General features: G+C 44.5%; 1 protein-coding gene across 6 annotated transcripts; it reads right to left on the minus strand.

The window, feature by feature from the left end:
• Positions 1 to 10,683: 10,683 nt before the first annotated feature.
• On the minus strand, positions 10,684 to 17,864 carry ccnt2b (cyclin T2b). 6 transcript variants are annotated; one of them, XM_053854086.1, is made up of 9 exons: positions 17,532 to 17,858; positions 16,266 to 16,347; positions 16,061 to 16,189; positions 15,584 to 15,644; positions 15,179 to 15,241; positions 15,039 to 15,084; positions 13,225 to 13,388; positions 12,475 to 12,545; positions 10,684 to 12,404 (listed from the first exon to the last, which is right to left on the minus strand). In XM_053854086.1, the coding sequence occupies exons 1-9, from the start codon at positions 17,687 to 17,689 to the stop codon at positions 11,412 to 11,414; spliced, it is 1,767 nt and encodes a 588-aa protein (XP_053710061.1). In that variant the 5' UTR covers positions 17,690 to 17,858; the 3' UTR covers positions 10,684 to 11,411. The 6 variants fall into 6 exon arrangements, 5 of the variants coding, with proteins under 5 accessions (XP_053710061.1, XP_053710063.1, XP_053710062.1 ...); XM_053854088.1 differs by lacking the exon at positions 17,532 to 17,858 and adding an exon at positions 16,841 to 17,513 and having other exon boundaries at positions 16,266 to 16,305; XM_053854087.1 differs by lacking the exon at positions 17,532 to 17,858 and adding an exon at positions 16,753 to 16,781 and having other exon boundaries at positions 16,266 to 16,305.
• Positions 17,865 to 23,942: the final 6,078 nt, after the last annotated feature.

Genomic DNA, 23,942 nt, shown 5'->3' on the forward strand with positions numbered 1-23,942 from the left:
TGAACTCTTGGCACGGCTTCACCCCGCCACTGCAAACACAGGAAACCAGCCTTCTGTTTCCACGCAAATCCAGCTTTGAAAGGGCTGCGCTCCCACCTCCCGATTGGATTTTCTCAATCACAAACTCGTCCTCCCACGCAGGCTCCCACGCAGCCACGGTCCTTCCAAAAATCTGCTCTCCGTTCTTGGCTTCTCTCGACAGGCCTTGATCACCTTCAATCTAGATATTGTTTGCAGGTCACAAGATTCTATACTCGTGGTTCTTCAGGTTCTACAGACAAGCCTCTACCTTCCACCTCTGTTTGAGTCAGCTGGGACTTGGAATTCTCAAGACATGGTCCCCTTCGAGAAGGGGAGAAGAAGCCGGAAGACGCCATTTCTCTGAGAGTTCTAGTCATCGTGTGTATTACCAGTGCATTTCAACATGATAACAGAGAGCGTTTGTCAAGCTCTCCTGAGGCTATTCACGTCACCCTCGTCAACATGTGTCAAACTCAAGGCCCTGGGGCCAAACCTGGCCCTCCAAGTTTATTCCATGTGGCCCGTTTTTTTTTTTTTTTTTTTATGTCAACAAGTAATCTCGAAACTAAAAACACTGACATGAGGAAGTTGGTTTCAATGGGTGGATGTTAGTGTTTCTAGGCAAAAGGTGTACTTTTTCAGTAAACATATAGAAGCTTTATACTGAAATGAGTGGAGGCTGGACTGCATATTCCTGTTCAAGACTCTTAAATGAAAGTAAAATTAAACATTTCACAAATAAAGAGTTGTGTATTGCGCCTATGTTTTGAACACCTGAATTGTACAACTCATATTTTTTTCATTTCTCCAAATCTGAGCCAGTTTGAAAAGGCTTGGCCACTACTTGACGTCACCTCTCGCCCCATCTTTAAAGCTCCACTGCCTTAGAAGTTCTCCCATCTAGTGTTGAGACCATGTATTGCAGTCACCTCTCTTGCACCGAGCAGTTGAAAGTGTGTCTCACAGCTGTGGTAGCCTTCACGTTTCCGTTGTCCTCCCTGTAATTCTACCCAGATAGCAGTGAGGCTCGACATGAATACATCATCGCCAGCGCTCTGCACTGTTCTTTTGTCTGAGTTTGTCTACTGAACTCTGAACATTGTGCTGTTACTAAGTGTCACACGACCTCTTCGGTATAACATTGGTTTGCCATTGTTCCCATTTCAAACTTGGAAGAAGAGCCAAGAACTCTGAGTCAAGACAACCCTGAACAGCTGGAATAACAGCCGCAAGACGCCGTCACTCAACATAAGTTGGTCTGTTCACAACATCTTACTGTAGACTGGTAACTGTGAAAAGTGTACAATGAGACAGAGGTGAAAGAGAACAGTTTTTGCATTTTGTCAGTGAACACAAAGAAGCTTTATACTGAAATGAGCCTATAGTAACTGAAGTGGAGGCTGAGCTGCTTATTCCTCTTGAATGAAAGTACAGTTTAAGGAAAATAAAGAAACCCAATTTTCACAAGAAGAGTTGGAGAATTTTGCAAAACAAATCTGAATCGAAGCATGCGTGTTAGTGTTAGCTAAGTAGCTCTTCTCCACTCATCAGAGATTCATCTGGAGTTTGGTGAGTGGATTTTAACATCTCGAGGTCAAACCATGCTTTAATCAAATCACGTGTTATGCTGCTTCACAAGTGCTGGGTAAATAAGTGCCAGTGTTGAGGTAAAAAGTGATGTTGATCCGAGGTGACTGTTTCTCTTTTCTGCTTATACCAGTACGTACTTGAAAAACCTTGCAGTAAAATTCATGAATTGAGATGAAGTGAAACAGAAGGTCTGTCATCCTGACTTCATCCGGGTTTCTAGTTCTTTCCTGAACAAAGAAGATGACTGCTGTTCCTGAAATGTGGATTTTGAATCCGTCTGGTCCTCCATGTTTCCTCCTCAAACTTGTCCAGTGTAGCCACCATTAGCAGCGCCTAACTTTATCACAACAAGGGAAGTTCCATGTCACTTACTTCAAGACAGGAACACTAAGAACAGTGGACCTTTAAAGTGCCCCCTTCTCCTTCCGGAATCAAGGGAAGAACAGAGTAACGGAGCAACGCAAACTCCAGATACAACTGAACAGCCGTTGACCTTCAACTTATTTTTTTGTTTGCATTATTTTCATCCAAATTCTAGGCACAGAGTGGAGCACAAGTCTTAAAAAAACATTTAAAAATACCACTCAATGAATACAACACATACCCCGCCAACTACATGGGGAGGAGAAGAGAACACATCTGCCTCTGAAGAACTATTTCAACCAGTTCGGGTCCGAGAGAATGTGATCCAAACTGTATTGCTTTTGAGCCGAGGTGATATCCTGCAGCTTGATTCTCAGAGCACAGCGTTCGGTTAGAAGCAGGAAACAAGAGGCTCAACAATGTAGCCTGCCTCCACCCGACACCAGAGACGGGTGCTCTCTGAGCTCCCGGTGAATTACCGGCCTTCAGGCCACCGGACCACTGGTTCTGGAAGAACAACCTAATGAAAGTCATTAATCGCATTTGTCTGGAGGGAAGTCAGACTCCTTCTTTGACTCTCCCTATTCTTAGTAAATCCCAAAGTAGCCAGCGAATCTCTGGCGCACTTGCTGGTTTAAGTCATTAAGCTGTACTGGAGGATTCTCTTTCTCTCGTAGCCTGATCTCAGGAACTGAGCTTTAGAAATGTGCTCGACACGTCGCTGTGTATCCAGAGCAGAGTGGAGGACATGAAAATGAGAGATCATCTATATTAAGGGCAAGAACGCCCATGAAGAGAACCCCAAAACACGTCCACTGTGGAGAGGCTCTCGTAGACAAGACATTCCAGCTGAGAACCATGGTGTCAGACTTGGATTCTCGGTGTGGCGACCAAATAAGCTCGGACATGTTGAAGTTGAATGTTTTCTCTGCAGTGTGGCCCGGGGGCCATTTGCGGCCCAATGCCTGTATTTTTGTGGCCCTTTTGACGTCTAAAACTATAACTGATATGTTGTAACCACCACTGCAGCAGTAAATATACCATAGTCTTGTTTCCAGACTAAAGTTTTCTTCTTTTCATTGGCTATTTTTGTGTGTTTTTCTTGTTCCCCAAAATACATTGAAGGAATATAGAAAATATGTTTTTGAAATAAATTGCCTTTTTTATCTGGAACGTCTGATCAAATCAAATGCATATGAAATATAATATTTCAATAGGTTCCTACACTTCTTAATAACCTTTACATTTAATCCTTATAGCTTCATTACGTCCTTGTTACTTAAGAATGTATTTAGGATATTTTCCACAGTTACAGTTTCTGATGTCTTTAGGAAGTGTTGCCCGCCTCTGTTTTGGAGGCTGATTCTAGTACAAGGCTTCTCTACAAGACACAAACTGTCACTTTCATCACGACTCATAACAAAGGACACAGTTTTATAGCACAAACACTGGTTCTTTCCTCTTTTTTCCAGATCAATTCTTAACCTCCACTTGCCTCCATACTGTAGCTCCAACACTGGTCTTTCCACTGTAGGTCCTGACATCCACATGTTTCGTGGCTGATCTAGTTCCACTGCTCCGCTGGGAGGGCGAACACACAAGTTCCCTCGGAATAAGTGAATAATCCAAATGGAGCCATCTTTCACCGTCGGATTATCGGTGCGGCGGCGTATCGGCCGGCGCCATTAGGGCTGTTGAATAATGATGAGGGTGGGCACTTTGTTGGTGTTGTGATTGCTTCTCCCTAATGAAACAAATGGCGGAGAAGCCCTACCTCAGCTGCCGGCGTTATCGTCGCCCTTCAGAGCATGTGAAAAGGACAACACTTGAGCCGCGGGCTAATTAAAACCAGGGAGGCCCAGAGAGGAAGGCCACTCCGGTGGTGGTCCGGTGGTGAGGAAGCCACTGCAGAGAGTCATGTTCATGAATGTGTGTCTGGGTGTGTGTGAGGGAGGCAGCAGCCCATGTTCTGCGTTTGTGTGTGGCAGACAGGTGTGTGTGTGTGTGTGTGTGTGTGTGTCAAACACACGTGTGGATTTCAGGCCGCTCTTCCTGGATGCCTGTTTGTGTGTGTTGCAGGCGGTTGTTGGAGGTGATTTCCAGTCATTTGAATGGCTCCAGCCTGCTTGCTGGCAGGAGGGACCCGAGCGCTTTCATCTGACAGGACCCAGCTCAAATAGGCCATTGGTGCACCATAATTAGTTCAAATGTCGAAGACGGTGAATTATTGATGACTCGGGCCGAGCAGCGGCAAAGACATTTCACTTTTTTTTTTCTCTTTAAGGACAGCTGGGGCTGTTTGGTCCGCGCCACAAACATCATCCTCTGGTGGAGAGATGCGGCCGGTGAATCTGACAAACACACCGAAGCGCAGCGCCGTGGAGGAGGTGCCGAGGAGCAGACTGACAGGGTCTTCAGGAGTGATGGGCGGATCAAAAAAATACAAGCTTTAAGTCTGTACTAAACACCGGATACAGTGAGGCGAATGGCACTGAAGCCCTCGAGGTGACGTCAGTTCCAAAGAAGCGTGGTATGAACGCACGCAGGACTGAGGAGACTGACCATACAAGGACTTCCTTCTGTGAGTGCGCAGGGTTTTCATTCTCAACCTCAGCCGTGTCCTAAAGATCACAGCCGGTTTTAGAGTCCGGCTGACAGCCATTATACAAGGAGGCGGCTCTGAGATCAAGTCTGCCCGCACGATGATTGGTGGCTCATGTAACACAAAGTTACGCTCCTCAAAAATCACGATGCATCATCACAAACAAACGTTGTTCCTGTCCAAGTCATAATAACGTCAAGAAAAGCCTTCGTTCTGTCAGCGTCACAAGACCTTGTGCTTCTTGATTCAAGATGGCGCCGACGTAGGCTGTCGTGGAACTATCGTGCGGACTGATGGATACGTCTATTATCATTATCCTTTTTATTTTTATTTAAAAATGTAAACAATATTGTTATTATTATTGTTATTGACCCCGATTATCGGCCGTCACCATGTAACTCCAATGAACATGGGCTCAGTTACTTGGATACACCTCTCCTTGTTGACCACCAGAGGTCGCTGTGTTCTGATGGAGGGGTGGCAGTCAAAAGTATACAGCAGCTTGTGCATTCTGTGGGAATAGAATGCCTCGTACTAATAAAAAGTACATTGGATTTACATTGTTATGTGTGTGTTTTATCTCAGACATCACTTTCTACATCTTTTTCCTGTCTGCGATCACACGTCAGTGCTGAGAGGAGCTTGTTTCTTTATGTTATTATGATTCCTTCATTTGAGTTGCCTTGTTTATTTGCTTTTTTTCCAACGTTTTTTGAGTAGAGATTGGTCAGATGTTCTTTGTTATGCGCTTCTACAATTCTTATAAGTTATAAGTTATAAGTTTTCATGACATTCATGCTCAAGAAAAAATGAGATGATAAAATAATGAGATTGGTAACTCAATATTTTTTATTTTCAGAGCTAAACAACCACAAGGTCACCTTGAGCCCATTTTTTGTTTGCCTCTCATCAAATTTGTTATGTTCATTTTGGGGATTTTTCTTTTTCAAATCCATGTTTCATTTGGCAAAACACGGGTCACTCTGCTCCCAGCAAGGGGCTGAAGAGCACCTCAGTTGAACCCGGTGTCCTTTGATCCAATCAAAGGAAGCATTGTGGAAGTCCTACTCTGGCATTAACTCTCCCTGAAGGTCCGCTGCTGACGCGGGTTCTTCAGACTTCAGACTATTGTGCTGGACCTGACCTACATCAGCCATAGTCAGTGACGGGCTGAAGAGGCTTCATGAAACAGTGTCCTTATTGTCAGAGGCCACCAGATGGTGCTGTCTGATCTAAACTCTTTGGATTTGAACAACCTTTTCAGTGAGACAGACACATCATTTGTAGACCAGGAGTCCTGGGTCCGTCGCCGGGGCTTCTTCAGGTGGCGGCTCCGAGCCGGTCCCCTCTCTCTTGTGAGGCCGTGGATGATTAAAAAGTGAGGCGCACCGCCGTGGCCCAGCTAATTTATTCTCCTGACAATCATTGGGAATAATTGCAGGGTATAATGGTCCGGCCCGCGGCTCTGGCTCAGGTACTCCCAAGGTTTTCTTTCAATCAGCTCCTGATTTTTCAAGAGAGGCCTCTCAGACTCGCTCAACAATGGCGGGTAATTAGGCCACTCGCCGCCACTATTTCCTGCCATTTGCATTGAGGCGCCGCCGTCGCCGCCGTGGCGGTGCGTGCACCTCTCCTTCTGAGGCCTTGTGATCAACAGGCGCGTCTCTTATGAGACGGACGAGCGAGACGCACCGAGAGGCACCTTGGATTCATGGCACACACGCGGCGTCCTCTTCAAGGTTGCGCCTGGTTTGCTTTTCACAAGACTCTTCTGGCCCACTGAGAAGTGGAGCTCGGTGGTCCTGCTGCTGGGCTCGGCACAACACTGGCATCTAGTGGAAGGAGCCTGCAACAGCAGGGTGATCCATGACCAGCGAAACCTCGCGTGCTGCCAGTGGCTGAAACGACCTGACGACGATGTAAATACGGTGAATATACATGAGTTTCTCATTCAAATTTCAGAATCAGCTTCATTGCCAAGGTCAGTGAGGATCCCACCAACTAGGAAAGTGCTTTGGAGCATAACCATAATAAAAACTGTGCTTGTGTAAGTACATTTTCAAAACAAAAATATCAACTAGAGCTTCGTCCTCAACTAACCTTTAAGAAAATAAGTTTCAAGACACAGAATTCAAGTCATTGTTGGCAAAATTTGAACATTTGCAGTAAATTCTGATATTCTTATTGGGCTGTCAATAGATTTCGATTTGTGATCACTGAGTTCACTTGCGATTAATGGAAATTGAATCACACATGAATCATAAATGCTGCTTAAAGGCAGATGTTATCAACTCCAGAGTGGTCAATAATGTTTCCAATGTTCTGCTGTTGGCATGTGGCTGAGCCTCTTCAGAGCCTCGGAGGTTCTTGGAAAGAATGTTCTGGACAGGATCTGTTGTGTTGGCCTGTTGGAGTAAACAAATGTTTGCATGAGGAAACATTATTGTTGAGCACATCTTCCTTTAAGTTATGTTTAGAACAGATACAGAACACTCAGTGACTCAGTGTAATCCAAAAATGGCCCTGTTTTTTTTCCTTTTGTTTTTGATATGTTTATTTTTCTGGTGTCTTCTCACCCTAGTCATGGACTGGTTGTTCCTCTTCCCTCTGGCAGGAGGCTGCGGTCCACCCAGACCAGAACCTCCTGTCACAGGAACAGCTTCTTCCCTTTGGCCGGACTTGTAATTTTATTTCATTTTGATGTTTTGTTCATTACTACACGTGATTCCAAAGCACTTTAATAATTGGTGGGATCCTCCTCACTGACCTTGGGAATAAAGCTGATTCTGATTCTTAGTTTCTCTTCAATGTTGCTCCTGTAACAACCGACATTTCCCCATTGAGGGAAGAATGAAGGCAGTCTACAAGAATGTAGTCCAGAGTCGTAGCTAAAGAACGGACCCGACTCTGGATCAAACGCTCATTTTCCTTCCTCGACTTGTGCTCTCGTGGTTATGTTGTACAAGTTTCCCCAAGTGACGCCGAGGCTAATTGTTATGGCGTGTTTGTTCCGGCAGTTATAATAAGAGCTTGGCCGGTGTTTTCCTTCAGATGGCTCCTAATTCTGGGATTTGTTGCACCCAGAAGCAGCTCACATCTCTCTCTTCCTCTCTGCGGCTTTTCGAGCTGTGGGCGTCTCCTGTTCAGCTCGAGAGGCTGCTGAAAATAAATCATCACCCGCCCACCACGATGTGAGAACGTCCAGATGGTAGAAATGTTCACCGTCGTCCTCCTGCTGAATTTCCCCATTGTCTTGTGCTCCAAAATTAGACGGTAAGACTCGCTGAAACGGCACTGTCTGCTCAGATGGTGCTGCTTAATGACCAGGAGCTGGAATAATGGTCCACCCACGGACCGAGTGTGGACGCCCTGGAGCGCCAGGTCGGGGAACAGCCTCACAAGGAGCCCCTGAGTTTGAGGAGTGGAAGTTCTGTCCATGTGCAGTTTTCCAACTGACCCCTACTTCACCTCTTTCCATGGCTAATCTATCTATCTATCTATCTCTGTCTGTCTGTCTGTCTGTCTGTCTATCTGTCTATCTATCTATCTGTCTGTCTGTCTGCCTGTCTATCTATCTATCATCTATCTATCTATCTATCTATCTATCTATCTATCTATCTATCTGTCTGTCTGTCTGTCTGTCTGTCTGTCTGTCTGTCTATCTATCTATCTGTATGTCTGTCTGTCTATCTATCTATCATCTATCTATCTATCTATCTATCTATCTATCTATCTATCTATCTATCTATCTATCTATCTATCTATCTATCTATCCAGCCATCCAGCCATCCATCCATCCATCCATCTGTCCGTCTGTCTGTCTGTGGAGGGGAAGGTGACCTGTTGGACCAGGAAAAATGAGTGAAATTCAAGTGTCGTGCTCATGCAGTAATTCCAGTTATTTGAAAAATAGGCAGTAATTTGGTCTGTATTGTGTGTCAGAGCTGAGAGGAGTGTGAGGCGCTGTCAAGCCTCAGACCAGACCAGAAGAACAAGTCTTATTCAATCTGGCTCTAATTCTAATTCTTAAACGCAAAAAAAAAAAAAAAAAAAAAAATAATGTAGTGTTATGACACCATGTTGTTACACACTATTTCCTTGTATATAGCATTTAAAAATACTTTTTATTGAATTATTGATTCTAAATACAAACCGTAAATAGAGAAGATCTTTTTTAATGGTAAATATCTGATATAAATATCTAATATATCACTGAACGATGGGTGAAATACATAAAGACTCAAGGCAGTGAAAGTCCCCCCCCCAATAAATACTATGCTAAAAGTGTATTCGGAATTAGTATTGAATGATGGAAAAAAAAAGTAAAATTTATTGATTTATTTATTTTTGTAATTTTATTTAACATTTTTGTAGTTTTTATTTCATTGATTATACAGGCAAGGGCCGTATGTGGCTCCCATGTGACGGAAGATGGAGTCAGGAAACTGACTGGACAGTGACCCACATTAATGCTACATCATTGGCTGTTAGTGAAGGGTCGATGAGGCTTCATGAAACAGTGTCCTGACTTTCAGAGGCCACCAGATGGCACTGTCTGCTGTCAAATGGACTTGAACAACTAACTCAATGAAACCTCACATGAATTCTAAACCAGGAGCACCACCTTGTGTCCTCTGAAATCTAGGACACTGTTCTGCCAACCTTATACTAATGTCATGTCAATGTCATTTTCACGTTCTTATTTGTTTTTTAAATGTTTACATGACAGGTGTCGATCGAGCGCTGGGATGCTCTGGATAACTCGTTGAGCAGCTATTAGTGTTAGTGCCATTGTTATTCTGTTTGTATCTCGATACAGTTCTCATCATGTAATTATCATTGTTCTGACCTGCAGTCTGTTCATTGGTTCCAAATTCTAATGTCGTGATTTCACACTCCATAATTGTTTTGTCGGAAAGTAAGTTGTCTGTATGTACGTCCCCCACCTTCAGCCCCAAGTAGTTGGGCTTCAGTGGACTGAATGAATATTACATCAACTGTGTCGTTCAGAAGTTGAAGTGTATGAAATATGAGTGTCAGGCCAATATTTACTCGGTTGAAAACGGCAGTGGTCTCAGCACAGGCCGGACGCTGGTCCTCTGTGGTTCGATTGTGGATTTTGTTTCAGCCACAGCCACCATTTTTTTTTGTCGTTGCAAGCCTATTGAGTTCTGACGAATATTTCAGGGTTAAAAAACAACAGTTTTATCTTTAAATGCAGCCAGGGCTGTGGAGCCACGGTGGAATCTCTCCAATGTTTCTGGGCTGGATTAAGCCATCTGTGCGATTATTATGGGCGTTATTTTCATAACTGCGAGCATCCCATGCCAAATTTAGAGGCTTATTGCTCGGAACATTCGAACTGGATGGTGAATATGGATTTGCGTATGAAGTATTTTAGTTGGTAGAAACTTGCTCATATTTACTTTTGAAAGTACATGTCAGAGCCAGGCAGTGGTCTGAGAGCAAGAAGTCTTTCAGTTGTAGAAACTAAAGGCAATAATCCAGTCGGCAGAAGTACCGTAGGAAAGTTCAGCTGTTTTCTGCCACCTTGATGAAAAGGTCAACTTTAATAAACCCAAACATTACAGTGGTCCTCTTTCCGAGCAACCGACCCATCGTCTGATATCTGCTCTAGAGATGGTCCAGAACCCGTTCTGTGAACACTTCCACCTCAGGGATTTTGAGGGCAAAACATCAGCAGGAAGTTCTGGTCTGATTTATGACTATTTTTAGAAGATACATTGTTGCAATTGTTTGGTTTAAATAGGAGGAAAAAAAAATACATGAGTTTTGGGCCAAATTATTTTCAATGTTTTTGTGTATTTACACAGCATAATGTACCACGTAGTAGTAGTGCTGGGTAGTTGGGGTATCATGAAAGAGTGTCCTAATTGTCAGAGGCCACTAGATGGTGCTCTCGGTTTAGAATTGATGTGAGGTATCATTGACTGCTGGCCTCTGAACATCGGGACGCTGCTTCATGGAACCTCGCCTACCCGTCACTACTAGCTTCCAGGTTCTACATCCCAGAATTTTAGCCATTTTTTCAGACATTTAATCAACAAACCTTAATCGAGCCCAAGTGAAACACACTCGTATTAAAAAAGAACAAAAAAAAAAAATCACGTTTACACCTTTATTGTGGCCATCGATACACAAGTCAAGGAGAAAATCGTCATTACAATCTGCATTGGGTCTGATGACGCACTAGATGAGGACCGACACGATAAACCCACAGCTTAGGTGAACAACAGTCTTATGTACACGACTTTAGAGATCGGATCGATCGGCAACTCTTCATACTGAATAGCTATTGACGAGGTAAACGGTCACAAGGCCTACTTCCATTTCATTTCAGTCATATCATAAATGCACTTTCACAGAGTCAAGAACTTTGTATCTGGAGACTCGAACGTGAGCAGACCAGGTTCATAAGACAAATGTCCATCGACGAGGCGACGCGCCTCTTCGGGTAGTGATCCCACAGAGGAAGATTCCTTCTTGTAGTAAAAAAGGTCAGACCTGAGATTTTCAGTGGAACAAAATTCATTTAAAAAGACGCAGAATGTAAACCGACACGATGGCTGCGAAAGCCGTTGCGCTTCCTCCTACCAGTGACCGAAAACATGCACATTAAAAATCATAAAAACAGTTAAAATTCCATTATCCCAGTCGCAGTCTCGGGAGCAGAGCGGGCTCTCGTGCACAGCTCCGTGCATCAGCATGTGGACACGACCGAGGGCGACGTGGAATTCACATAACTTAAGACAAATAAATTCTTTTTTTAAAACATGTAATACCTTAAAAACTAGACTAAACTGGCGGCGGAGGGTTACAAGTTCATCCCTTGGGCACTTAATAAAGAGTCCAGCATGTCAAAAGTATCTTTGTAGTCAGTGTGTTGGCTGTTGGCGGTCAGCAGGCCGTTGCTTCCAGCGTGGCCCAGGTGCTCCGCCCCCCTCTGGCTCTCTGCGGAGAAGTGGGAGGCGTTCATGGCCGACTTGGAGCTCCTGCTGATCTTCGACGACTGGTGGTGGTGATGGTGGTGGTGGTTCCCAGCGTCAGAGTGCGGCCTTTTCCGAGACGAGCCTGAGGCGGAGCCGTCATGGCCGCCCGGCGCCTTCAGGGCTAAAGAGCCGTTGTCCATCGGCCCTTTAGTGAGAGAGTACAGTTGCGAGTTGCTGTGTTTAGAGTGGCGCTGCTCTTTGTGCTTGTCCTTGCTCAGGTCAGAGCCACTGTGGCGCTCAGACGAAACTTTGATTCTCATCTTGAGCTCTTCGCTGCTGGCTGAGCCATTCTCACCATACGCCTGAGCCAGGCGCATCTTTTTGGAGCTGGACTTCTCCCGCCGGCCCTCGCCAGATTTCTCCGCCTGCTGTGCGTGAGATCTCTTCTTGTGGTGGTGCGAGGAGATGGCGGGCGGCTGCGCGTACACGTCTGTGCTCAGCTCCTCTTTCACGCCGTTCTGCAAAGCCAGCTCTGCTGCGTGTTTCTCTCTGTACTTTTCCAGCGACAGGACTTTCTGTGCTCGTGCGAAGGGTGCGGCCTGCGAGACGAGCTGCTGCTTACCGCTCACAGCTTTGTGTTCGTGTTTGGACATGGAGAAGTCGGCGTGCAGGGGCTGGGAGAAGGCGTCGTTCATCGGCTCGTATGCTGCGTAGGAGCTGGCCATGCCGTTTAGAGCCGTCATTTCTGAGGCGTCTGGCGCCGAGCTGGAGGCAAAGAAAGAGTTGGCGACGCCAGAGAGGCCATCTAAAGACGTCCCCTGGAAGGCACTGTCCACGGCTGATCCCTCGCTCTTTGGCTTCTTAGCAGCTTGAATGGCCTGCAGTGGAAAACAACACTTAGCCCAGATGTGCCACACCGTTGCTAACGGCAGCAAGACCAACGCTCACCCTCCAGTTCCGGATCCTCTTCAACCTGCTGGGAGTCTTCTCCAGGATCTGGAGAAACTCGTGTGTAAGCTCTGAAACAAACAAGTTCACAAGTTACAGGTTAGAGCCCCACACATGGACGGCAGACTTATGGAAAACAATATCTATCTATCTATCTATATATCTATATCTATATAGATATAATATATAATACAATAAAAATATATGTGTATATAAAGGTTACGTGGCCTCACAATGATAAAGCCGTTAACTAAACACACAGGTAAAATTAATTGGGTATTTCAATAATGCATGTGTTGAATGCAGTTCACAATCCCAACCTCTAGGGGGAGAGAGCGACGTGACTCACAGCATTAATGACAGATTAGATTTGCCTTTATTACTCCGACAGTGGGGGAAGTCATGACAAAATAATACTTGTAATCAGATTGTTTCTCTTCTGTCCTTCATCTTGACGGCCCCTGTAAGTTCACACAGTAAATAAGGGGATCCGTTGGGAAATGTCATGACCAGCCCTGGTTTAGCTTCATCCTAAAGGATGGAGTCAAGTCTTTCTAGCAGTGTCAGTGCTAACATGCTGCCACAAATGCCAAAGTTTCTCCATTGATCGAATCCAATGTCTAATTCTGTGGCTGAAAATTGTTTTTTTTTTCAGTCTGAATCCCACTCAAGGTCACAGAATAAAACAATAGCGAGTAAACAAAGAGAAAATGACGCAGGCTTGATCCAGCAGCCACCAGAGCCTCTTACCGTCCAGCAGCTGCAAGGTCACCGTGTGGTCCACATACTCCCACCAGTGCTTCCCGTTGGTGGAGACAGGAATCTCCCAGTTGGACCACTTGCAGGCCAGGTGGATGCAGACACACGCCACGACGGTGGGCCGGTACTGCAGGCAGAAGGTGGTGAGGTGCAAACTGCAGGGAGACACAGGAACAAGAAGGACACAGACTCTTGTCAGACCACAGACGTGCAAGGAGGACAAGGAAAAGACACTTGATACAAGATCAGTTCACAACACTAACACATACGCTTACCTTCGCAGGCCAGCGACGGGGCACACTAAGTTTTTACTGCTGAAGCACACTATAGCTTTGGTGCTTATATCATACAGCTTGGCTGATTTATCGCACTGATCTTCGTCATAACGGTTTATAGCAATGAAAGAATGCATTATCATCATCTGAATCATCAGCTACTTGGACCACTGCAAACCGGTTCAGCACCAGAACTACACCTTGATACGACGTTTCACATTCTGAAAACATGAGTTGAAGCATTAGCAGCGGGACTGTTTTTTTCAATTGAAAAGTTAGCAGACAATTAACTCCCTTCATCCACTCAGACCTGTTGGCTTTGTAATTTGGACACACTAAACACTGATATCATTGAGTCAGGGCTAAAAGAAATGCATGTCATGGACACAGCCAAGTAGGGATGGGCATCGAGAGACTATTTATATATTGTTTATTAATTGAAACATTTTAAGCACAAGGATCCCATATATTCAATAAGATACAGCTAAGTTTTTAAACTGTTCACATGGACCAATGAAACAAAGAATTCTAAGAATTGGAGCTCTCCATCTCCATTGTATCATGGTTCAGATTTCAGGATTAATAGATGTTCCTGGTCAGACCTGAAGGTTGGACTCCTGGCGTCTGCTTCTGAACCAAGCTCCACACACTCCTGTTTCACTGATGCTCAACCCACTTGGAGCTTTCTGAACTCTAAATGACAGACTTGCAGTTTCCCCACACAGAAACTCATTAGAAGGCTGACAATGGTTACAAAACATTTGGAGTAAAGTATCGTAAAATGTACCACAATACCCATATCTAGTGACACTGACTCTTTTCCTTTTGTCTCCAGTGAGAGTCAATAAGAGAATCGCTAAGGATCCGAGTGGTCAAGCAGTAGTGAAAATGGATTCAGAATCTTATCAATTCCCATCCCTACAGCTGATACAGGAAAAGTTTGGACCTCCACTTCCCTTCCAATCCACTAGGGCGCAGTACTACACAGCCTTTAAAAGACAAACTATTCACATTTTGTTTTTGCAGTGACAACATCTATCGATCGATCGGTCAACAACCACAGATGAGAGTGAACTGAAACTCATCTCCATTATTAGTGATAGATTTTTAGCTCGCAGAACACAGTTTGCAGTGACGTTTGCTTATGGGAATTAAGTTGTTTTGATTGGAATTATGCAGAGATTAAGTATTAAACTTAGAGAACAGTAGGCAATACTTACCAAAATGCTCTATAAGTTTATTCACTTATATTCAGGCTACCGAGTGAGACTTTTTAGACATGTGCACTTGAACCAAACAACCTCGGGAGGTATTCAGCACCACTACACTCCACATTGTGCATTCAACCCCTCTGTGCCAACACTGGGCCCTTGTACAATACACCGCACAGCAGCCTGGCAGGTACTGCCCCAGAGCGGGGGGTCCCGGGAGCCGAGGCCGAGCAGGGCGTTGGACACAGGTCGGGGGTCCCTGCAGTTCAGGAAGCAATAGTGTGCCATTACAGTGCAATAATGGTAACAGGATAATAACCTGTTGGTAGCCATGAAATAGGAAGTCTGTGCCAAATCCTTGCTCGCTGTGAGGAGAAACAGAAGAGCGGGTGTCAGAACGGTTGTTTCAGCTGGTGCAGCACACTCTTGGTTTCTTCAAAACAAGCCGGGGGATGTTACCTCGTACTAGCTGGGAGCACCTCACCACATCTGTGTGTGGATGATCAATTGTAATTTCAAAACCTGCAAGCAGAACAGCGATGGAGTCAGTCAGACACTGTCCACTGGGGGAGTTTAAATCCAGGAACATGCAACCGCGACGCGTCAGCTGAGAGTTCTACCATCTCTACCATTTTAATCATCTGCTTTCACGGCACATATGTTTATTTATAAACCTTGTATTGCTGGCCAACTAAAACCACAAACTTGGTATGACATATTTGGATATCTGACTGTTGAAACATAAAGACTACAAAAGCATGCACACATCTAAGGAAAATAGAGTCTTGAATGAACGTCAACTTACACATGATCCTGAAAGTTGAAGTGTAGAAAAAAAAAAGGAAACAGCGGACAAACACTCACCTAGTGTTTGTAGAATAATCGATTCGACAGCGACCACCTCCTGTGACAGCTGCTGAAATGCCTAAAACAATAAGAACAACTTTTGAATTGCTGGTTTTGAACAGATGTGAGGTCAACAAACAGGCTCAGGGTCACCAGACTACGAACACTGAAAGCTGAGTTCGGCAGTAATGGTTAACATTGCTGTTTGTTAGAAGTCACTGGTGACCTGCCAATGCACAAAAAGAGATTAGATGCTCCTGCTGAAGAACTGCCACCAGCATTACTCGACTGGCCTTTCGAAATGAGCTCTTTCTGGCATTCTGTCACACACAGCGAAAACTACAGCCAGGCACTTCATATCAAAGTACAGAGCAGATTTTTTAACTCCTTTGGGATTCTTCTTAGCACTTATTCCTAAATCTAAACTACATATCCAGGACCTCCTCTTTGGTGGCAGGCCCTCATGCCGGAGTCAAACCAGACTGCGTGACTCACTGTGCTCTTGGTATCCAGGGCAGGTTCTTGGGGGTTCAAGCAGGCATAGGCTATTTTAATAACATGCTCCAACTTCCTGGGCTGCTCCTCCACTTTAGAGGCCAGGAACAGCGATGTCTGCGAAATAACCTGTGAAGAACATTGGCCTTCAGTAACCAAGAATACATTTTTGCATTTCAAGTTTAAAAAATAGTAATGTACTTACATTTTTATGGAATTTAGTGATGGGATGGATCATATAAAACCTGTGCATATATACAATAGCAGTGTTAATGATTAGTTGGGAGCTGATAGTTGCAGTTAAGGAAGCGTGTGAAAGTATCTGGAATACATTCAATAAACCACGTTTTCAGTTCAATAACTACCAGCAACTTTTCGGGTTTACTGCAATCGTTTTGTTGTCTTGCTTGTTCCTGTAAGCAGCATATACTTTTTGTCTTGAATTTAACAATGGGTCTGTGTCACTCAATAGTCATATTGAATACAGACTTGCCCCCAGCCAAAAACTTCCAGAAAGATGTGAACTTCTGGAATGAGATGTACAAGCTGGAGTGGAAAAATCTATTATTCTATCTTAAGAAAGGCCATAGACAAACCATTGTTTGGCATGTCATATCATTTCTGTCCTGATGTGTCATCACAAGTAAACACATGCCAAGACTTATCTCTTCCAGACAAAGCCTAAATCACACCTTCTTGATTCCATTTAACATTATTTTCGAAGGGACTGTAAGATGAGTAAAGGAGGCCATTTTGGCTAAGCAGAAGCAACCATCTCACTTGGGGAAAAGAGGGAGGTTATATTCAGCAGTGGATATTCCAGTCAAGACCACAAAAACTCAAACGGACGTGGGAAATATATAACGAGCACAGTTCAAAGTCAGGGCACAATGGACGTACAGGTGAGTTAGCGTGACCAATAGTCCTTTGTTCTCTCAGGTCAACCCAGTACACGTCGACACGCTGTTTTTCAGACAGAAACCCTTCAGAATCATCCTGACTCAAAGCGATACGTCATCAAGAATCATTAAAATTCGACGCCATCTGGGGTCAATCCAGTCGCTCGAGCTCGGCTGTTTGGCGCATTAGCATTACGCAGCTGCTGGTTTATCAATTGTTCGCTTTTTCGGGGGTTAACACACGTCCATTGCAAATCAATATTTAGTTTGTTTTAAGCCCCAGTGCACTGTCGTCACAGATTACACGGGTACTGAGTTATTTGACTGGCAGCTAACAAAAGACTGCAGTCCACCGGGACAAAACAATAGCGGCGCTAGCATAAAGGCCACAGCGATTTTAACGCATTTTGTGATCAGATTAGCACATTACACAACAGCATATAGACTAAGGAGCATTTTGAAGGAGTTGTGGTGCGTTTTTAGTGCGTGTCAGTCGATGTTTTACGCCAAAAGGCCACGGTTACTGGAAGCTAATGCTAGGGCTAGTAGCTAGTTCGGCTCAGAAAGGATACACGTTGAGTCGCTGACCGATGTCCTGGATCAAGTTAGCAGCTTGTTGTCGGTACGATAGCTCCCTGTCTGCCTCGATCCCGCATCGTCGAGACGGCGTGTTTTCCAGCTGTTCCCGGGTGAAGAGCCATTTCGTCGAGGGTCCCCGGTGCACCGCCATTACGCTCCCATAGAAAAGCCCGACGGCGTTAGCATCTGGAGCGATTGGGGCACCGGAAGCTTCAGATCAGCCGAAACCGGTGAGTCATAGTCGAGACAGCACCACCTAGCGACGAGGCGGAGGAAGTAACGTCACAGCAGGCTCCTGTCAAACGCTTTTTTTTTTGTGAAACTGAAGAGTCACTTTTTTCGTGACAGACGTGCAATAATATTACAACAATTAACTTTGCAGCTAAGAAGTTTTACTTTGATGTTGCCTGGCAATGCGACTATTAATCACCCGCAATTAAAGCAGATCATTAAAGGCGAGGTTTTATTTATATCGCATTCATACATGATGAATGCGATGAATGATCGGTTGAACCAAGAGTAACCTAGACAGGATGGCCGACCTCATTTCTACTGACCATTTTGCATCTGACTGGCAACATGAATCCTTTGAGTTGTTCAGATCACTGAGTCTCTTTCAGCAAAATGAACACATCATTTCGCGTCGCTTCGTTCACTTGCAGTTACTCATTTTTGCCACAAGATGGCGACAGCTAATCATTTCAATTGCAGCATCAGTTGCAGCTGAATACAAACTAACGTCAATTTAATGGAGTCAACTGACGTTTAAATAGTCGCGTCAAATGCAGCATGTTATTGAATTATTTAAAACTCAGTTGACATTACACTATGTTATTTACTGCCTGAAAAGAGTAAAATGTATAGAGTTCCGATGCCTTCACGAAAGTAGTCAATTGTGTATATATATATATATATATATATATATATATATATATATATATATATATATATATATATATATATATATATATATATATACATACACATATACACACCTGTGGCATTTTTTCACGTCACTGCAAGACATGCATTTATTCCAGTAACAAGCACATTTAGCAGCCCGACTGTCTTATGTCCTGATGTCATAACCTCATCCTTAACCCTCCAATGGAACATGTTGTTATGGTCAGTGGCCTTAAGCAAGTAAGATCATCCCTTCTCTTGGAGCACAACAGTCCACTATCATGCTCCTACATGACTTACAGTCACTCACACACACTGGAGCACAGGGGGAACGGACAGAGCCCAAACAGAAAGGACCCAGGTTGAGAGTACTCAAGTTGGAATTGAACCAACAATTGGTTTCTGCAAGACCGTGACACCAGCCACTAGAAGTTGTTGAGGAATTACAAATATACACAAGAACATGAAGTTTTGTTTGGATGTCTGCTCCAGAAGTCTCTCTCCAAGGGAAGATGGAGGGAGCAGAAAGCAGCTGGCATCATCGTCGCCGCCTCATGATATCGGTGATTAAATTCCTGTCAGCCAGCAGACTAAGTGCTGCTTGAGAGGGTGAAGTGCCGTGTGATAACCGCAGTGATGGAGCCTCAGGGTCTGATCAGGGCTCCTGAGAGCTCCGCCACAACAGAGCATTACCCCAAAGCTCAGACAACATGGTCCTCCGGCAGACTCATCAGTCAGCCAAGTGTCTCTTCAGCAGCTCAGAGCCCCAGGCACAGCCAGTCCTCCTGACTCAAGGAGACGTCAGGCATTTGATAGACTCTGCACTCTATCTGCTAAGAAGCCGGACGAGCTCACTTGTTGTTGTTTATGCCAGAGCAGGATCAACTATCGATACAAACTGTCTGCACTAAAATGCCTGCAAAGTCAAGGCACATGACTTCTTTACCTGCAACCACATCAACGTCGTATGCGTGTATTTGTTATCAGAGAGATGTTTTTGGAAACAGACACAGACTGGTGTGTTCAAAAGACGTCCGATATCATTCAGCCGAATCACAAAGTTGGCTCCTCTTCAAAGACAGAATGACAAAACATGACACATCAAAAAATGAGTAAAAATAAAAATAGATGGCCAGTTTGTGTTAAAAGCCAAAGGTGTGTCTTAAACACACACAACAATTCTTGCATCCTCAACTTGAACTGAGGGATTGGAAAGGAACAGAGAGGAGAACAGTTAACTCTTCCTTGACCATTCTTCGTGACTTCAGAAGGTTTCTCAACGTCTAACTCTCAGTCAGTCATACTCCTCATTGCTTTCCTCCTCGGGTGATACGGCATGAAGAGCCTCTTCTCCTCTGGGGTCAGTAGATTACCTCACGTCCACCTTTGAAATTCACCCACTGCTTCAGTCTTCAACTCCAGGAACCTCTTTCTCATTGCCACTTGCGTCTTCCTGTTGTTACGAGCCTTTTGCGGGTAACTTTGGTGGAATTGTATCATGGTCTGATTGTTTACGGTGACATTTCTGGCCAGCCATGCTGCCATGAGAACATGAAGACTTGAGCTGGATCCTCGAAGTGACAGCCCGTCTAGTGAGGTCACCAGACGGGCTGTATGCTGTATTTGTGCCAGCATTCTGGTCCATTTGAATCAGAATCAGACAAGTACTGGATGTTGCAGTAGTCCAAGTGGCAACTGTATAAAAATGTATGACTTATGGAAGCTACGGCTCAAATGAAAGAAAAAAAACTTCTTTCTAGATTTACCTCTTAAGGCCTGAGGTTTTCCTTGAGTTTTGTTTTTTTAACAACTGCCCTTCGACTCGTAAGGAATGTTGCTTTTGCAAAGAAGAATGACCTTGTGTGTGGACAATTATTATTCAAAGTGTTGTTATACCTAACATAATGGTAGGATTTTAAAGAACTATGTAGAATCGAGGTTTCTCATAAGCTCAGAGCACTGTCGACATAGACAGGGGTTTCCAAAATATATATATTTTTTATCTTGGGAATCATTTCATGTCAACCAGTTTGTTGTCAGTTACTGGATGTCAACAATCTTTAAAGGAAGGAAAATCTGCGGATCAAGCAGAGGAAAGACGTGTATTTCTTTGAAATTGTGACCATTGGGCAACATGCAGAGGGTCCAAGGACAACATTAAAAATGTTATTTTACTGAGATTGATTCATGAAAATAACTAAAATTAAACACAGAAAAGAGAACAACAACTCCTCAGTGGAGCTGAGTTTCTCTCCAGACTCTGGACTGCTGCGTCACTTTGTCCACTGTGCACAATTTTTCAGATTCATGATGATATTAAAATTCATTGGCAAATCCAAAAAAGTGAATCCACCTTAGTTTTGTGTAACATATGACTGAATCTTCTGTTGTCATGTTACTGACGGATTTTAAATAAGGCTCTCACCTGACTACAATCGCTAAACCATTTGCACATGCCTCCCAAACATGCTTAAGTTTGCACTTTCAGTTTAAAACAGGTGCAAAATATTGGAGACTCACTGACACTGAATGTTTCAAGATTTCCAATAGGAACGGTTTGGAGACACACAGGGACACAAAGGCCACTTAATAAACCTGAAATTCTGACCTTCTGGAAAACACCATTGTTGACCACTACCAACTACCCAAGATGGTGCTCTTGGTTGAAATCATTGTTTAAATCCAAAGATTTTAGAGCAGACAGTGCCATCTGGTGGCCTTTGAAAATAAGGACACTGTTTCATGAAGCCTCATCTAGCCCATCACTACTGCTTGCCAAAGCAACCAAAGCACTGAAGACAGAAGTGTCCTGAATACGTAGTGAAGCCCTGAAACATTCAGTGCTTATTGTGCACCTCGGGGAATGAAAGTCCAGCTCTTCCTGTCAACGTTAGAATGAATGAGTTCAAACCAGCTGAGCTCAATCCTCCTCTTTCCAGATATGCTGTGACACCATGTGAACATTTCAGCAGTTTTTCTCACCACCGTTGTCGGTGTTATTGTTGTGTATTAATTATTAATCCCAGTAATAACTGTGATGCATTTCCCTGCATGTCAACGCCGCTGCTCACCATCTAATTGACTCCCACGAGGCAATTTGACGCAACTGTCCTGTGATCAGTGTCGCAGAGCCCACCTGCCTCCCTCCCCACCTCATTTATCCCTCCACTAAACAAAGCACATGAGCTCTGGTCCCCAGTCAGCCAGGGTATTTTCTACAGCGCTAGTGATTAGGCCCCCACCAAGGTGGACCCTATTATTTTTAATAATCCCCCATTGTTGTGGCTTCAGTCCTGCCTGTGCTCAGGCATTAGGATGAACAGCGGCACAACGGCGACACAATAGCCTCAGTTGACCAGCAGCGGGCGTGGTGAAGTTTTTTCGATCACCTCCCAAAGTTATTGCCCAATGATGGGTCATCTTAAATCAACGCTTCACAGCAGAATCCTTATTGTTGGTTCAAAATGTCTTTGGCTAGCAACAGCTTAGTGTTTCCCCAGTCACGGTCCTACCACAGTCAGTGCCTCATGCTTGTCCCGCACTGCTGCTACACTATTCTGATGCCCATGTTTTGTTTTCCGTTCAAGCTAGGGATGCTCCAATCGATCTGCCACCGATCATGATCGGCCGATATCAGCGTGATCAGCGAATGCCGATCACTGCCTGTCATTGCCGACCACAACAACCAATCACGTGTGACAGCCGGCGCTCTGATGAAGCCCCGCGGGTTGTGATGCGCCCGCGCCTCCTTCCCTCCGTGCTGCTCACTCTGCAGCAGCATGTCTGCTGTGGAGGTTCTTTCAATCTGTCATGTAAAGTTTGCATCCTGCAGCACATGCACAGGGAAATGCTGTGCAGGGAAGCACCTTCAAATTAAACACAGAGCACAAACGGAGCACAGAGCGTTTTCCAGGCTCATGAATGAGCAGCAGCAGGCAACACCTGCCAGTCCGAGTGTGAGATTCGAGCTAATTGCCCTGGAAATAATCAAGCCAGATGACCAACCGAATCCGTTGCCGTTTTGGAGTCTGGTGCAACGTTTCAGAGTCTGAAAGTTCTGAAAACGTCCAGAGTGGAAACTTTCATAAATGCAGTGCTCTCTGTCTCGGAGTCGCACAACAAGCGTCCAGTACGTAAATGTTTCACAGACATAGCAAAGTCTCTCCAGAGATTCACCAAACTGCAACGTCTCTCATCGAATTAAATGTTATTTAGTTATTTTGAGTTGCTGCATTCTGCAAGGTTTTTCTATTTATTTCCTCCTTGAAGAGGTAAATAAAAACATTGTCGTATCATTATTGCATGTAGGCAATTCAGTCAAGGTCAGAAGAGAAATATTCAAAATAGATATTGAAAACAAAAGTGTGATAGACCTTCTTGTGGTGGCAAGAGGTGAACAAAAGGAATGATGTGAAGATGATGTAGACGACTTAGATCCTGCGGGTCTTGGTAAAACACATTAAAGAATCAATAGATCAGTAAGTGGGTGAAGGCAGAGGGGTGTAAAGCAATTGAATCTAACTCTCAGTGTGAAGGGTAAACTCAAGGAGGGTGTGAAAAACGTCCAGGGACCACCAGCCGAGGATGATTTCATTCCCACAGAGGAAGGGAAAGTCACCTTTTGTGTCCAACACCTCACATGCGCATGCAGAATCAAGATGTTATATCTCCGGGCTCTTGCATCTGTGAAACCCACTCAAAACACAGGGAGTGCAGTCAAGTGCAATGTAAAATACTGAGTTGAAAAATCACACGGACGAGACCTTGAAAAGCAAAACATCCAAGATCATCTGAAAAAAATGACAAAATGAGACCATCTAGACTGAAGAAATACAGGGTGGCCACTGATGGTTGTGGCCCATGTGCTTAGTCAGGACAAGTCAATACAATGCTGATGCTGCTTTGTGTGTGACAGGAAGTGAGTGTTGGTTCAGGCAAGGCAAGCGTGGATCTTCGCTTGCCTTGCCATCTCCTCCTTCCTAAAACCTGTGCTCAGTGGGCATTGTTGAGTTTGAAATTGACTTTCCTTTCTGGCAGTTTTACCATGCTACTCATTTTATTTTGTTATGTGCTTCCAGCCTCAGCTGAGTTTCTTCAAGCTCCATGTGCATTTTGACCACAACAGCTGCAGGCAACCACCCAACTTCTCTGCTCAGCTGAAGGCACCTTCTCTGACGCCTCATAATCGATAGTGGTGCATTTTTTTTCCATGCTTGTCTCTAGCTCTTCCTCTTTTGAGCAGTTTGTGTTGATGCTCGTGTGTTGTTCTGTGAGTGTCAACCATCAACAGTTGATGCATAAACCGTCTTTATTCATTGTCCTGGGTCACACGTTTGATCCTGTGTTCAGACCAGGTGACTTGTGAAGACCTGCTGTTTAAGTTCAATGGCATGTCTCACGCTCCACAAGCTCCTGCCTGAGCTCCTGCTCCTCTACCAGAGCTGTGAACATGAGTTCATTGACCAAATGAAAGTGTGGCTCAACTGAAGTTGAAACAGAAA

Source organism: Synchiropus splendidus, chromosome 1 (assembly GCF_027744825.2).
Source record: "Synchiropus splendidus isolate RoL2022-P1 chromosome 1, RoL_Sspl_1.0, whole genome shotgun sequence".
Classification (NCBI taxonomy): domain Eukaryota; kingdom Metazoa; phylum Chordata; class Actinopteri; order Syngnathiformes; family Callionymidae; genus Synchiropus; species Synchiropus splendidus.